A 14,211-nucleotide genomic window follows, 5' to 3' on the forward strand; every position below is an offset into this window, starting at 1 on the left:
ATCTAGTTATCGCTGTGCAATACAGAACTTCCTCAAAAAGGACTGTTTATTTCCTTATGCTGAACATTAAGTTTAAGTAATGATGATAGACACAAACTGTCCATACGAATATCCACCTCTGTGGAGGCACCAATCATCTGTCTGGTTATGAGTAAGTAGTCTTTCACAACTTCAATGAAATCCTGATCTTCTCCGTTTGAGGTCATCTAAGAGCCAGATATGTATTTCTTGCATGGGTAGTGGAGATCAACACTTAATGATCTTGGTAAATGCACCATGCAATGCTTAAAGCAAACTAGCTTTTGCAGAATTGGGGAGGATGGAGTTAAGGCTGTCACTGATCAAACTCAAGGAAAGCATGGTCTTGTTATGGTCCATTTTAAACGCATTTCCACTGGGCAAAGCTGCAATTAAAAGGAGGTGAGCAGAATACATTTGAATTAGTATCCCTGTAACTGGTGTATGCCATTGTGAAGCCTGACTCTAGGTAAGTGAAGTGTGCAGTTTTCTAAGTGTGCAATTTGCTTTTTGTGGAGAAGGTGAACACTTCATTTATATAGAAATTCTTACAAAGCTGCTGTTTTAATCCTAACAGAACTGCAGTGGAATTACCTCTATTTGATCGACATCAAGGACAAAGATGTACTAACTTCTGAACAAGCAGGGATGAGGGTAATGTAATGTGTTACTATTCACTTGAAACTTGCTGAAAAGGGAAGGGAAAATAAACGACTCAGTTCAGCTAGGTTTATTCTGGTTGACTGTAAACCATCAGCTGTAGAGAGGAAGCAAGAGTGTTGTTCACATCCAAGGAAACTTGCTATCCCATCTTTTAATATCTTCCTTCCCTGTTTAACGCTGCCTTATTTGCCACTAGATCACCGGACCACTACATTGTATCCATAACAGCACCCAACTTTTTCAAATATATTTTTTAGTCATGCTCAACAACTTCTTTTGCAGGTCTGTTTCATCACTTCTGAAGTCTCAAAATGTCTTTGCTTTCTTTCAGCATGTTCAACATCTACAGCCAGCCTTGGTCTAAATTAATCAGAGGGTTTGGATCTAAATTCTACAACTGTGCAGGTGGCATAACTTAATTTGGATGATACTAAGATTTCCAATGGCCTCTCAAATTAGGCCATTTTCAGCAACCCACTGCAAACTATACAGATTTAAAGTGGACATTAAAGTCTCCTCATTCCTCTAAATTTTAACAGATAGTTGCTTTTCTTTATGAAGCCAGTAGAGCGACTGCTGTGGCCACCATCATTAGCTCTAGAATGGATTCATGCAATGCTCGATTTCGGTACTGCAAAGAACCAACAAGCTTTTGGTTTAAGACTGCCAAACCACTGCTGTATAAGCTTCACTGGCTCATAGTAAGAAATAAGATCATTTGAAAAAGTAATTTTACTTTGGCACAGTGTCTCTTTGGCTCTTCTGCATGGTTTTGAGACTGCTTGGTGAACAAAATCTAAGCGCTAACTCAGGCCTTCATGTAAATAGCTCTTAATCTTAAATTCAATAAAGCCACATATGAAGGGAAAGCCTGCTCAGTACTTGTTAAGAAGTCATGGAACGAACAGGTTGGCACTCAAACAAGTTTCTCTTCCAATATTTTTGGGAAGAGATGTAAAACATTAATTTTCCATAGTGAATTTCTCTTTCTGTACTCTGTTTATTTCAATACGAGCTTTGGTGCCATAAGGGGAGTGGGAGCTCTAATAAGGGTTCTGGGAGCTCTAATAGGGCACCTATTCAATGTTAATGATTAGATCTCTCAAGATCTCATGATGGAAATCGAACTTTTCTACCTCTAATTCAGTCACCTTGCATTCCCAGCCCCACACAAAGACTGTTAAATCGTCAATGCCCGTTCATTATAGCTTTGTCAAAGAGGAAACAGTCAATCATGAACTCTCAGCATTCCAAATACACCATTCACAAACTGTAACCATATGCTTTTATCAGTTGGAAAAGACTGGTCTCGTGCACCGTTCACAAATGCATTTCAATAGGTTAGTGGTCACAATTCAGACCACAAAAAACCATCAGGACTGAAGGAGTTTCCATCTGATTGTACTATTTGCGTGCAAGCATTAAGGCTTTCAGTCAGAATGAATGAACGCAACAAGGCATACAATATCCCAGGCCATTGTTACGCTTCCAGTTGTCACAGGAAGCGGAATGCTCGTAGTTAATTAAACTTTAAAATCTCAGCATGGCGAACTAAGTGTTCGCTGCTTCAAAAGTAAATAAAATATCATTTAACTGGGTAATAACTTACAGTCTACTGGATGACAAAAATGCACCATTGCGGGTTTTTTTTTTTTAAAGTGTTTTTTAAAGGTATTATTCATGAAGAGCCAGATCAGGAGATCAAAAACTGTCAAAAGCAACACAATTTAGTAGTGAATTTCATAGCAAAACCAGACAACATATTGTGGCAGAAATGGTGACAATGTCTGTGCTATTCTGCCTGAACATGTAATAGTTAATACCTAGAAATAACATTTTGCTTGCGTCACCAAAAGAAGATCACTTACTTCAGAAAATCATGCAAATAGTTCAATAATAAAGCCAGACTCTTCTCATCCAGAGGTGTGTACGCAAGCATTGCACCAATACGGACTGCAAAAGAGAATATGGATAAAACATGAAAACATATTGGTCATTACTAGACACCCGCCCAAGTAGAGGCCGAATATATGTACACCCATACTGACAACAGCTCACATAGCCAGAAACGCAGTTAATGAGTACTTCAATAATATAGGATGACCATGTAATTACACAACAGAGAAGTGTTCTGTTCACTAGTAGTCCTATCCTCCAACAGAACACCCACACCAGTGACAACTGTCAATAACAAATTTAGCTAAATAAACGTAATGGTTCATTTACAACCTTAATTAGAAGTACTTTTAGAACTGTAGGCTTATTATACTGTCATCGAACTGTGTAATTGTAATTTGTTTAAAGCCATCAGAAACAGAGGTGCTGCCAGCAGTGCAAGATTTTGAGGGGAAGGAGGGTGTTTTGCCTTTTCTTAGCGTTTCCACACTCAAAATGATTTAAAGATCCTGCCTATCCAACAGGTTTTTTTCAGTTAGGGTGACTGGCTCAGGTCCAGTCCATCTGGCCTGCGGAGGAGAGATGCTAGCTGAGACTCCCACAGTCAGAATGGTGGCTGCATGCTACACACCGTTTTACCAGAGTTTACCCCTAAGCCATGTTTGAACTGGCAGTCGGCAATGAGAGGCGCCCTGTTGTCACACTTACTTCAAGGGTGGTGCTCCTCCTGATGAGTACTCGCCTGTCACTGCCGTGTAGCAAAACTCGTAAACCAACATATTTGTCTAAGGAACTACCTTTACGTAAGGATTAGGGTTTCAGTTTTCCATGAACCTCGAACGGAGGTCAGAGCACAACACTATACACTGGGACTGGCAGAGTCCTGAAGAAGGCCGGCGTTACTAATCATTGGGCACAGACAGCCGAATCATGTCTTTTTCCTGTCAGTAAGGAGGGGTGTAAGGAGCACATTATCTCCCCCCAGCACCACCATCTTTCACGTTTTTAATCCTGGCCGGAGGATCTAGGAATAAAGTATAGGTATAGAGATGCCTCCGAGCTAGTTTTAAACCCACACCACACTGCACTTTCACTACCGGCGTTCCCAGTCACTATTGAAAGCCTTGTTTTCTCTCTTTTTGTTGTGATTGTCTTCCCCACCCTATTGCTCCACCCCAGGCGTTGGCGGCGCCACAGTGTATTGTAAGCAGCCCGATGATGAAGCATGCCACAAACTAGTGTGAGTGAGAGCAGTACTGGGACACAGCACATGCCACCACTGAATCACTACACCAAGATTTTATCCTTTTGGTGCGTACAAGTATTCTACAGGGGGTTCGGAGTAGGAGAGTTCCGTACCCTCTTCCCTTCCTGTTTGTGTGTAATACAGTACAAGACTTCCATACCGGGTGCCTCTGTGTTAATGGGGTCCCAGACACCAATACCCTTGGGTTTCGCTTCTCCTGGAGGCTGCATGCGCAATTGTAGGAAGTGCCCATCTAGGCTGGACTTAGTGGGTGACATCGATTCCCATCAGACTTGACCCTTCTGTAATTTCACAGACTCAGAGTGGACTGCAACAACGGACCCAAATAAACTAGACGTCCCGACCCCAGTACCAGACTCCTCCCATGGGGGCAGCAAAGCTCATGTTCCCTGAAGAGTTGTTGCAGCCATGCTGGTGTGTTTAGCATCCTTCGCTGATGCAGAGGGCCCACTGTGGAATGCCGGATATTAAAGTTGAATCTTTGGTTTAATACATCATTTAGTTTTGCATAAGGGTGCAAACATGTTTGAGGTTGCTATAGGAACCCCCTTTCTTTTCTTGATTCAGTAAAGTTTAGGAGTTCTAAATGAGTGTCTTAAATAGGGCAACAGAAGCTTCTCAGTGAGAGGTATAGAGTGGGGCATGGTGTAGGAAAGTGGCTCTGTATATACTGTTCCCAAATAGGTACAGGGTGTACAGAGTCCACTGTCCCCAGAGATTTGGCAGAGACTAAAGTTAGATATAACCTTACTCTCTTAAGTGGTAGCTTGGTCGAGCAGTAAGGCAGTATCAGAGGACAGTGTAAAGCATTTGTGTACACAGTCAGCAAATGGTCACACACACTCAAGAACTGAACTCTAGGCCAATGGTTTGTATAAAAAATAATATATGGTCGTTTTATTTTAGAACCAACAATAGGTATCAAAATATACGTTCTCAGAATGAGAGGCTTTAGTTATATACTTTGCAAAAGACAATTGACTTGGAATACAATAGTTACAGTTTGTTGCAATAGGCAACACAATTCACAATAATACATTGAACTCAATGGGACTTTTTAAGTTATATGCAATTGATTACTCTCAGGATTACTTTTCTAACTCCAGGACTGGATCCTAGATTCAGTCCTGGGACAGTTCTTGGAAACAAGTGAGTAAATTCGGTTAAGTTACTGTTGTGATTTTTAAGCAATATTTTGCCATTTTAAAAGTTGGCACTTAGAAACTTTTTGCTGATCAAATTAACAAGGTTATCCTATGGAAGAAAATTCACTTAGCAGGTAAGTGGGGATAGGGTTACTTTTTCTAGGTCAGTGCTGAATCCTGGATCCAGCACTAGTGTACCACCTGCGAGCAGTTGAGAAATTGCGATTAAGTTACACAGGCGATTTTTAAGGAATATTTATAAGTTTGTAAATCAACCCAAATTTCATAGAAAAACAGTCAATGGTTCCCTATAGAAGAAAATTCAAATTACGGCTAAAGTATGTTCTCGTTACTTTTGTAATCCAGGGCTGGGCTCCTAGGCTCAGTACTGGGACCGCTATCTAACACAGGTAAGTAATTAAGTTTTCACAGTTGGTACGATTTTTAAATTATATTTGTAGTATGCAAACAAACAGTCAATCGTTTCCTATGGAAGAAAATTGGGTTAGTGGTAAGTACGGTTGTGAGTACTTTTCAGGGTCAGTGCTGAGCACCAAGATCCAGCACTGGGATCTCTCCTAATAGCAGGTGAGTATTTCCGTTTTAGTTACTCCGTTGATTTTAGGTGAATATTTTAAGTTTCAGAAACTCCACACCTAGAAGAAATGTCAGAAGAAACCAGTCAATGTTACCCTATGGAAGAAAGGAATATGCTACTTACCAGTATGCATCTGTTCTTGGCATGTAGAGCTGCAGATCTACACACTTTTGCATAGATCGCCATCTGGTGTTGGGCCCGGATGTTTGCAGTTTGTTTTTCCTCTTGGAAAGTCTTTGGAAGTCACGAGGTCGGTGACTCCTCCTTTGGATGGTATTGCGCATGGGCTTCGGCTCCATCCTCAGATTGTTTTTCGCCAGCAGGGAAAGATGGAGCGTAGTAATAACAGTGAAGAAACCCATGTGTGTATCTAAATAATATAAACTGGAACAGATACAGGTAGCCGGGGAGACGGGTGGGCGTGTGTAGATCTGCAGCTCTACATGCCAAGAACAGATGCATACTGGTAAGTAGCATATTCCGTTCGAGGCATATGAACTGCAGATTACACACTTTTGCATAGACTATATAGCAGTTCCCAACCTTAGCGGCGACCACTAGTATCTGTTGCAGTGGTTTGAAATAATGTTTTGAGTACAGCCTGGCCCACACTAGCTTGTTGCTTAGTTTGCACATCTACACAATAGTGTAGAGTGAAAGTGTGCGGTGTTGACCATGTAGCTGCTTTGCAGATATCATCTAGTGGGATGTTCCCTAGAAATGCCATGGAAGCCCCTATCTTTCGTGCAGAATGGTCTTTAGGGGGGAGGGGGGGGGGGGGGGGGAACGGATAGCGTTCATTTTGCTTTGTGGTAGAAAATCTGAATGCATTTTACAATCCACCTAGCTATCCCTGATTTTGAGATGGGGTTGCCCTTGTGTGGTGGAGAGAAAGAGACAAACAGTTGTTTGGTCTTGCGGAAAGGTTGTGTTCTCTCGATGTAGTAGAGTAAGGCTTGTTTGACATCTAATGTGTGCAGAGCCCTTTCTGCAACAGTCTGTGGTTGCGAGAAAAATACTGGTAGTTCTACAGATTGGTTTAGGGGAAATGACTTTAGGTAGGAATTTTGGGTTTGTACGGAGAACAACCTTGTTATGGTGCATCTGAAGAAAAGGTTCTTGTATGGTAAGTGCTTGTATCTCACTGACCCTTCTAAAGGAAGTGATGGCTACAAGGAAAGCCGTTTTCCATGTTCGGAATTTTAGTTCGCATTTGTGTAAAGGTTCGAAGGGAGGCCTCATTAGTCTTGTGAGAACAATATTTAAGTTCCACACAGGTGAGGGTGATACTCTGGGGGGAATTATTCTTTTTAGGCCTTCCATGAAGGCTTTAATGGCAGGTGCTCTAAAGAGTGAAAGATGTTGCCTGTTTTGTAAGTAAGCTGCAATTGCTGCGAGGTGTAGTCGAATGGACGTATAGGCTAGATTACACCTTTGTAGGTGGAGTAAGTAGCCTATGATGTGTTGAATGGACACGTCCAGGGGATTGATGGTGTTATGGCAATAAACAACAAATAGTTTCCACTTGGCAGCTTAACACGCTGTAGAGGTAGGTGGTCTAGCTTCTCTGATGATGTTCATACACTCATGGGGAAGATTTAGGTACCCAAATTCTAGGATTTTAGGAGCCAGATCGCAAGGTTGAGCTGAGCTGGGTCCGGGTGTCTGATCTCTCCATGGTTCTGGGTTAGGAGGCATGGTGAGAGGTGTAGTTTTTGGTGTGGTACTACAGAGTTGCAGCAGCGTGGTGTACCACGGTTGTCTGGCCCACGTTGGAGCTACTAGGATTAGTGTGAGGGAGTGTTGTAGTTTGCGCACCACTAATGGAATGAGTGGGAGAGACGGAAAAGCGTACGCAAATTTGCCTGACCAGTTCATCCATATCGCATTTCATTTGGACAATGGGTGTGGGTATCAGGTGGCGAAGCTTGGGCATTTTGTGTTTGTGGGTGGCGAAGAGGTCTATCTGTGGATGCCCCCACATTTGAAAGAACGGATGAAGAACCTGTGGGTGAAGTTCCCACTCGTGTATTTGTCGTGTCTGTCTGCTGAGCAGATCTGCCACGGTGTTTTGGACTCCTGGGACATGTTGAGCTAGGAGAAAGATTTTATGAGGAATTGCCCATCTCCATATACTCTGTGCTAATTGAGAGAGCTGTGGAGAGTGTGTGCCGCCTTGTTTTTGTATACAATACATGGCCATCATGTTGTCTGTGCGAATGAGGACTGCCTTGCCTGAAATCTGCATTTGAAAAGATTTTAGGGCTAGAAAGATTGCTAGTAACTCCAGATGGTTGATATGGAGTAACTTTTGTTGAGGCGTCCATATGCACTGCACGGTGAGATGTAATAGGTGAGCTCCCTAGCCGGAGAGCGATGCATCCGTTGTTAGTATTATCTGGGGAACCGGGTCCAGGAACGGTCGACCTTTGGAAAGGTTTGTGGTGTTCCACCCCTTTAGAGAGCGATGGGTGCGCCTGTCTACCAACACCAGATCTGTCAGTTGACCTTGGGCCTGTTTCCACTGGTGCGCTAAGCACTCTTGAAGGGGACGCATCTGGAGTCTTGCGTGGGGCACTATGAAATTGCAAGAGGCCATCATCCCTATTAGTTGCATGAACACTCGTGCTGGAAGGGAGTGTTGAAGTATGAATTTTTGTCGCAAAGCCTGAATGCTTGCAATTCTGGACGGATTGGGGTAGGCTATCGCTTTTGAGGTGTCTATGGTGGCACCAAGGTATTGCTTTATGTGGGATGGTTGTAGCTGTGACTTTTGGTGGTTCATCGTGAAGCCTAGTTGGTGCATGTGAGAAAGTGCCATCTTTCTTGCATGGTATGCCCCCACTTTTTGCTGAATGTACTTTGACTGAGTGTGCCCTGGACTCCTGCCAATCAGGTGCCCAGGGCCTATGTTCCTTCCATAAAACAAACCAAACCAAACCCAAATTGGCAAACCCTGGACACATGTCAGCCCCTGGTAAATGGTACCCTAGGTACCCAGGGCCTTGTGACCAGGGAAGGCCTCTAAGGGCTGCAGCACTCCTTGTGCCACCCTAAGAGGCCCTGTACCCCAACACACACACACTGCCCTTGCAGGCTGAGTGTCTGGGTACAAGAAAAAACAAAGAGTCGACATGGCACACATCCCTGTTTGCCATGCCCGCCACCTACACTGCCCTGGCATACATCAGCCACCCCTCTAGCTGGGTGCCTTATGCCAATGGTGTGGTACAAAAGGGGGTGGTGATGGACGGAGCATCAGACACTCACACCCAGTCAACAGATCTGGGTTTGATCCATCACCGTTCGAGCCCACTCTGCCACCCCAGTTCAGACATGGCCATATGCAAATCAGTCTGACCCTGTGCCTCATGGGAACAGTCCAGCCCGAACTGCCAAGCCATGCCTTCCCTGGACCGGAAACAAGCTTCCTAGGACCGGTTTCTGGCATTTCAGCCGTCTTCAGCCAGGCTTGCCAATGATGTGGGCACAGGAGCAGGAGCCCTGTGCCCCTACAGTGCCCAGGTCCATCCCTGAGCACTGTAAGTGCAGTGCTGCCATTTAAGAGTACATGGTGCTGAGAGCTCATCAAGCACGAGCTCCACAGCACCATAATGGCAACACTAAAGACTGAGAAGTTTGGTATCAAACTTCTCAGCACATTAAAACCACACTGATGCCAGTGTGGGATTTAATGTACCCAGCACTCCAGAGGGCATCTTAGAGGTGCCCCCTTAAACCTAACCGACAATCCACGTCTGCTCTGAGGCTGCCTAGGCTGCCACCCAGCAGACATGTTACTGGACCCCTGGGTAGGAGAGCCCCTGCTCTCCTGGGCCTGCAACAATGCACATCCTGGACGAGGTGCTAAATCTCCTCCCCCAGGATGGCCAGGGGGAAGCTTCAAAGGCATGCCACCTCTGAGCTTCCCCAGGCCACTGCAACCCCCCACTCTGGCGGGAAGCTTTGGCCGGAAACCCCAAATAAGGACAGGGGACGTGCCAGCCTGCCAACCCCACCCCTCAGGTGGGGGAGGCGAGGTGAAGCACATCTCCGGGCACTCGCCATCTTGATGATGGGGAGCCCTACCCTATCAGGACTAGGCTACTGCCCCCCTCCCACAGGAGAGGGACAGGATAGGTGGTGTACCCACCCCAGGACAGGGACCCATTGGTCTCTGCCCTTCACCTACCTGTAACGCCCCCAAATCTAGTATTTAGGGGCACCCTGAACTTTCCTTTCCCAGATTCCAGATTCAAAACTACAAAGAGCAAGAAGAAAGAAGACCTGCCCTGCAGCTGCTAAAAAAAGGAAGACACCAACTGCCTTGGCCCCAGCCCTACCGGCCTGTCGACCCTCGAACCTGCTCCTGCTCCAACCCGGCATCTCTTGTGGCCAGCAACCTCACCAACCCCGGAGGACCTGGCTACCATTTGGCTCTAAGCCCCTGGGACTCCCATGAGTAGAGGCTCTACTCAAAACCTACCTCTAATCCCTGGCAGCAGCCCGGAACCGCGAACCCAGCACACTCTGCACCAGCCAAGCCTGGCCAGTGCCGGAGTGAACAAAGACCCCGAGGACGACCCCACGGCGACTGTGACCCAGAGTCCGGCACCCAAGGACCTCCCTCGACACTCCTGAAGAAGCCTGCAGCCTCAGGACAAGGTGCCCCCCCCCACCGCGATCAACAGAGGGTAAGATTTCCCGACACCAAAAGGCACCCCTGCACTCGGCACCCCGCGGCCCCCTGTGCCCAATCCCGGGGTACCTACCTATCCTCCAACTAACCTCTCGAAGTGGTGGTGGCACCTGAAGAGTCCTCGTCCCCGAGCTTGCAGTCTTTTCTAAACTGGAGATTCCCCATTGAAATCAATTGAGCGCCCGAAGGCTCAAAAGCACTCTTCACCCAGCCGCCCGAGTGGCCCTGGCAGTGAAACCTCTACACCTACCTACTTCCCCACTTGCCCTGAGTAAGTGACCAGGAGCCCAGCTCCCACAGCCGCGTGGCTTGCCAGTCAGCAGCCACCAACCAAGGCCCCCCTATCCCTCATAGGATAACATTGGGCCTAACTCTGTCTGCACCCGGCCGCCCTAGAGCCGCTGAGGGTGAACCAACTGTACCTACCTGACGCTGGGAGACCCCCAAGTCTGTGCCCAGAACCTCAACTCTGCCAGTCGAGTCCTTACCCTTGAACCGCAAACTCTATTTTCCTCATAGGGTAACATTGACTGGCTTTTTCCTGAAATTTCTTCTAAGTGTGGACTTTTCAAATCTTCATATATTCACCAAAAATCAGCCGAGTGACAAAAACGAATTTACTCACCTGTTCCTAGGTGAACTCCCAGTGCTGGATCTTGGTGCCCAGCACTGACTCTGAAAAATCGCAACAACTGTACTTACCCGTAACCCAATTTTCTTCCATAGGAAACCATTGTCCGTTTTTCTGTGAAATTTCTTTTAAGTGTCGATTTCTGCAATCTTTAAATATTCTCCAAAAATCGTATATTATGAAAACGTAATTGCTTACCTGTTTTGGATAAAGGTCCCAGTACTGAGTCTAGGCACCCATTACTGGATTACAAAAGTAACGAGAACGTACCGTACCTGTAACCTGCATTTTCTTCCATAGGGAATCATTGATTGTTTTCTCTGAAATATTTTCTAAGTTTCAACTTTTAAAATAGCTAAATATTAGTTAAAAATCATTACAGTACTTAAGTCGACTTTCATCACTTGGTTCTGAGAACTGACCCAGGACTGAATCTAGGATCCAGACCTGGAATTACAAAAGTAATCTAAAAAGTAATCTGTTGCACATAACTTGAATTTATCATTGAGCTCAATGTATTGTTGTGTTTAGAAATAGAGTTGCCTATTGCAACTACTTGTAACTGTTTACTAAAGTCTATTGCATATTGCATATAGAAAAGTATTTATATGAAACACCTCCTGTCGAGAAAGTATATTTTAATTCCAAGTGTTGGTTCTAAAATAAAACGAGCATATATTTTTTATATATAAACCATTGGCCTAGAGTTCAGTTATTGAGTGTGTGAGACCATTTGCTGACTGAGTGTGTACAACAAATGCTTTACACTGTCCTCTGATACTGCCTTACTGCTCGACCAAGCTACCACTTTAGAGAGTAAGGTTATATTTAACTTTAACCTCTGTTAAACCCTTGGGGTCTGTGGACTCTGTACACCCTGTACCTATTAAGGAACAGTATATACAGAGCCACTTTCTCACAGTACCGAAGAGCCCTAGGTCCGGAGGCGAAGGCGTGACCGAAGCCTTTTTGGGTGTGGGGGGGGGGGGTGGGGGGGGGGGGTGTTCCACATCTGACTCGTCGGCCTCGGAAGTGCTGACGAGGTCCTCTTCGGTGCGATGATGTTCCGGATTGTCGATGTCTCCGAAGATGTCGACTGGAATGGACGTCGAGGAGTGTGCCATGTTCCTTCTGACTCTTCGGTCCCGAATAGTCTTTTTGGATCGGAAAGCCTTACAGGCCAGACAGTCTCGAGCCTCGTGTTCAGAGGAGAGGCAGAGGTTGCATACCTCATGAAGATTGGTGTGGGGAAATTTGGACCCACATCGAGGGCACTTTTTAAATGGAGTGCTTTCCATGAGCCGGGACCGGAGTCTGGGTAGGCCCGAAGGCCGCCATCGACGACTGGAACCGAAGGTTTGTGCCGATGAGAAGGTGCGTTGATTGAAGAGATCGCGATCGAAACTATACAGCGAATTGGGGTGAGGATGGCGCGTGGATCGTCGAACTGGAAGCTGTTCGGAACCGGAGCGCTAAGATAACATCCGAGCCCGATGGCGGAAAAAAACAATCTGAGGATGGAGCCGAAGCCCATGCGCAATACCATCCAAAGGAGGAGTCACCGACCTGGTGACTTCCTAACACTTTCCAATAGGAAAAACAAACTGCAAACATCCGGGCCCAACACCAGATGGCGATCTATGCAAAAGTGTGTAATCTGCAGCTCATATGCCTTGAACATTGGGTTATCGGCTTTTGGGTAAGTACTCGACTGGCAGAGTTAAGGTTCTAGGCACAGACTCCGGGGTCTCCCAGGGTCAGGTTGGTACAGTTGTTACACCCTCAGCGGCACTGGGGCGGCCGGGTGCAGAGTGAGTTAGGCCCAATGTTATCCTATTGGAGGCAGGGGGGCCTTGGTTGGTGGCTGCTGACAAGCAGGCCACGCGGCTGAGGGAGCTGGGCTCCTGGTCACTTGCTCAGGGCAAATGGGGAAGTAGGTAGGGAGTAGAAGTTACACTGCCAGGGCCACTCAGGCGGCTGGGTGCAGGGTGCTTTTGAGCCATCGGGCGCTCAATGGATTTCAATGGGAAAGCTCCAGGATGAACAAAGGCTGCAAGCTCAGGGACGAAGATTCTTCAGGTGCCACCACCACTTCGAGAGGTAAGTTGGGTAGCTGGAGGATAGGTAGGTACCCAGGAGTTGTGCACAGGGGGCTGCCGGGTGCAGGGGTGCCTTTTGAGGTCAGGAAATCTTACCCACTGTTGATCGCGGTGGGAGAGGGGGGCGGGGGGGGGCTGTAGGCATCGTCGGGAGCGTCGAGGTGAATCCTTGGGTGCCGGATTCGGGGTCACAGTCGCTGGGGGGACGTCCTCGGGGTCTTTGTTCACTCCGGCACAGGCCATGCTTGGCAGGTGCAGAGTGTGCAGGGTACGCGGTTCTGGGCTGATGCCAGGGGTTAGAACTTGTTTTGAGCAGAGCCACTGCTCATGGGAGTCCCAGATGCTCAGAGTCACAAGGTAGCCAGGTCATCCGGGGTTTGTGAGGTTGCTGGCCACAAGAGGTGCCGGGAAGTAGCAGGAGCAGGTTCGCGGGTCGACAGGCCGGTAGGACTGGGGCCAAAGCAGTTGGTGTCTTCCCCTCCTTAGCAGCTGCACGGCAGGTCTTCTTTCTTCTTGCTCTTCTTTCTTTTTCGGAATCTGGAGAAGGAAGGTTCAGGGTGCCTCTAAATACTAGATTTAGGGGATTACAGGTAGGTAAAGGGCAGGGACCAATGGGTCCCTGCACTGGGGTGGGTACACCCCCTATCCTGCAACTCTTCTGTGGGAGGGGGGCAGTAGCCTAGTCCCGATTGGACAGGACCTCCCATCTTCAAGATGGCGAGCGCCCGAAGATGTGCTTCACCTCGCCTCCCCCACCTGAGGGGTGGGGTTGGCAGGCTGGCACATCCCTGTCCTTATTTGGGGTTTCCGGACAGTCTTCCCGCCAGAGTGGGGGTTAGAACCGGTGGGGTCCAGTTTGCTGGGTACAGCAAGTGGCCTGGAGAAGCTCACAGAGGTGGCATGCCTTTGAAGCTTCCCCCAGTCCATCCTGGGGGAGGAGACCTAGCACCTCGCCCAGGATGTGCATTGTTGCAGGCCCAGGAGAGCGGGGGCTCTCCACCCAGGGGTCCAGCAACATGTCTGCTGTGTGGCAGCCTAGGCAGCCTCCCAGACCAGACGTGGATAGTAGGTTAGGTTTCAGGGGCCATCTCTAAGATGCCCTCTGTAGTGCTTTGTACATTAAATCCCACACTGGCATCAGGGCGGGTTTAATGTGCTGAGAGGTTTGATACCAAACATCTCAGTCTTCAGTGTT

The 14,211-nt window shown here is 47.0% G+C and overlaps 1 protein-coding gene across 2 annotated transcripts in view; it reads right to left on the minus strand.

Annotated features, from left to right (window-relative positions):
* The window catches only part of MORF4L1 (mortality factor 4 like 1), a 117,442-nt gene that overhangs the window by 11,812 nt on the left and 91,419 nt on the right, over window positions 1-14,211 (minus strand). For both annotated transcript variants that reach the window (XM_085644677.1, XM_085644678.1), the window contains exon 11: window positions 2,550-2,634. In XM_085644677.1, coding sequence (XP_085500803.1) covers window positions 2,550-2,634 — 85 coding nt within the window. The remainder of the gene's footprint in view (window positions 1-2,549; window positions 2,635-14,211) is intronic.

The sequence above is a fragment of the Triturus cristatus genome, chromosome 3_1, assembly GCF_964204655.1.
Source record: "Triturus cristatus chromosome 3_1, aTriCri1.1, whole genome shotgun sequence".
Lineage (NCBI taxonomy): Eukaryota > Metazoa > Chordata > Amphibia > Caudata > Salamandridae > Triturus > Triturus cristatus.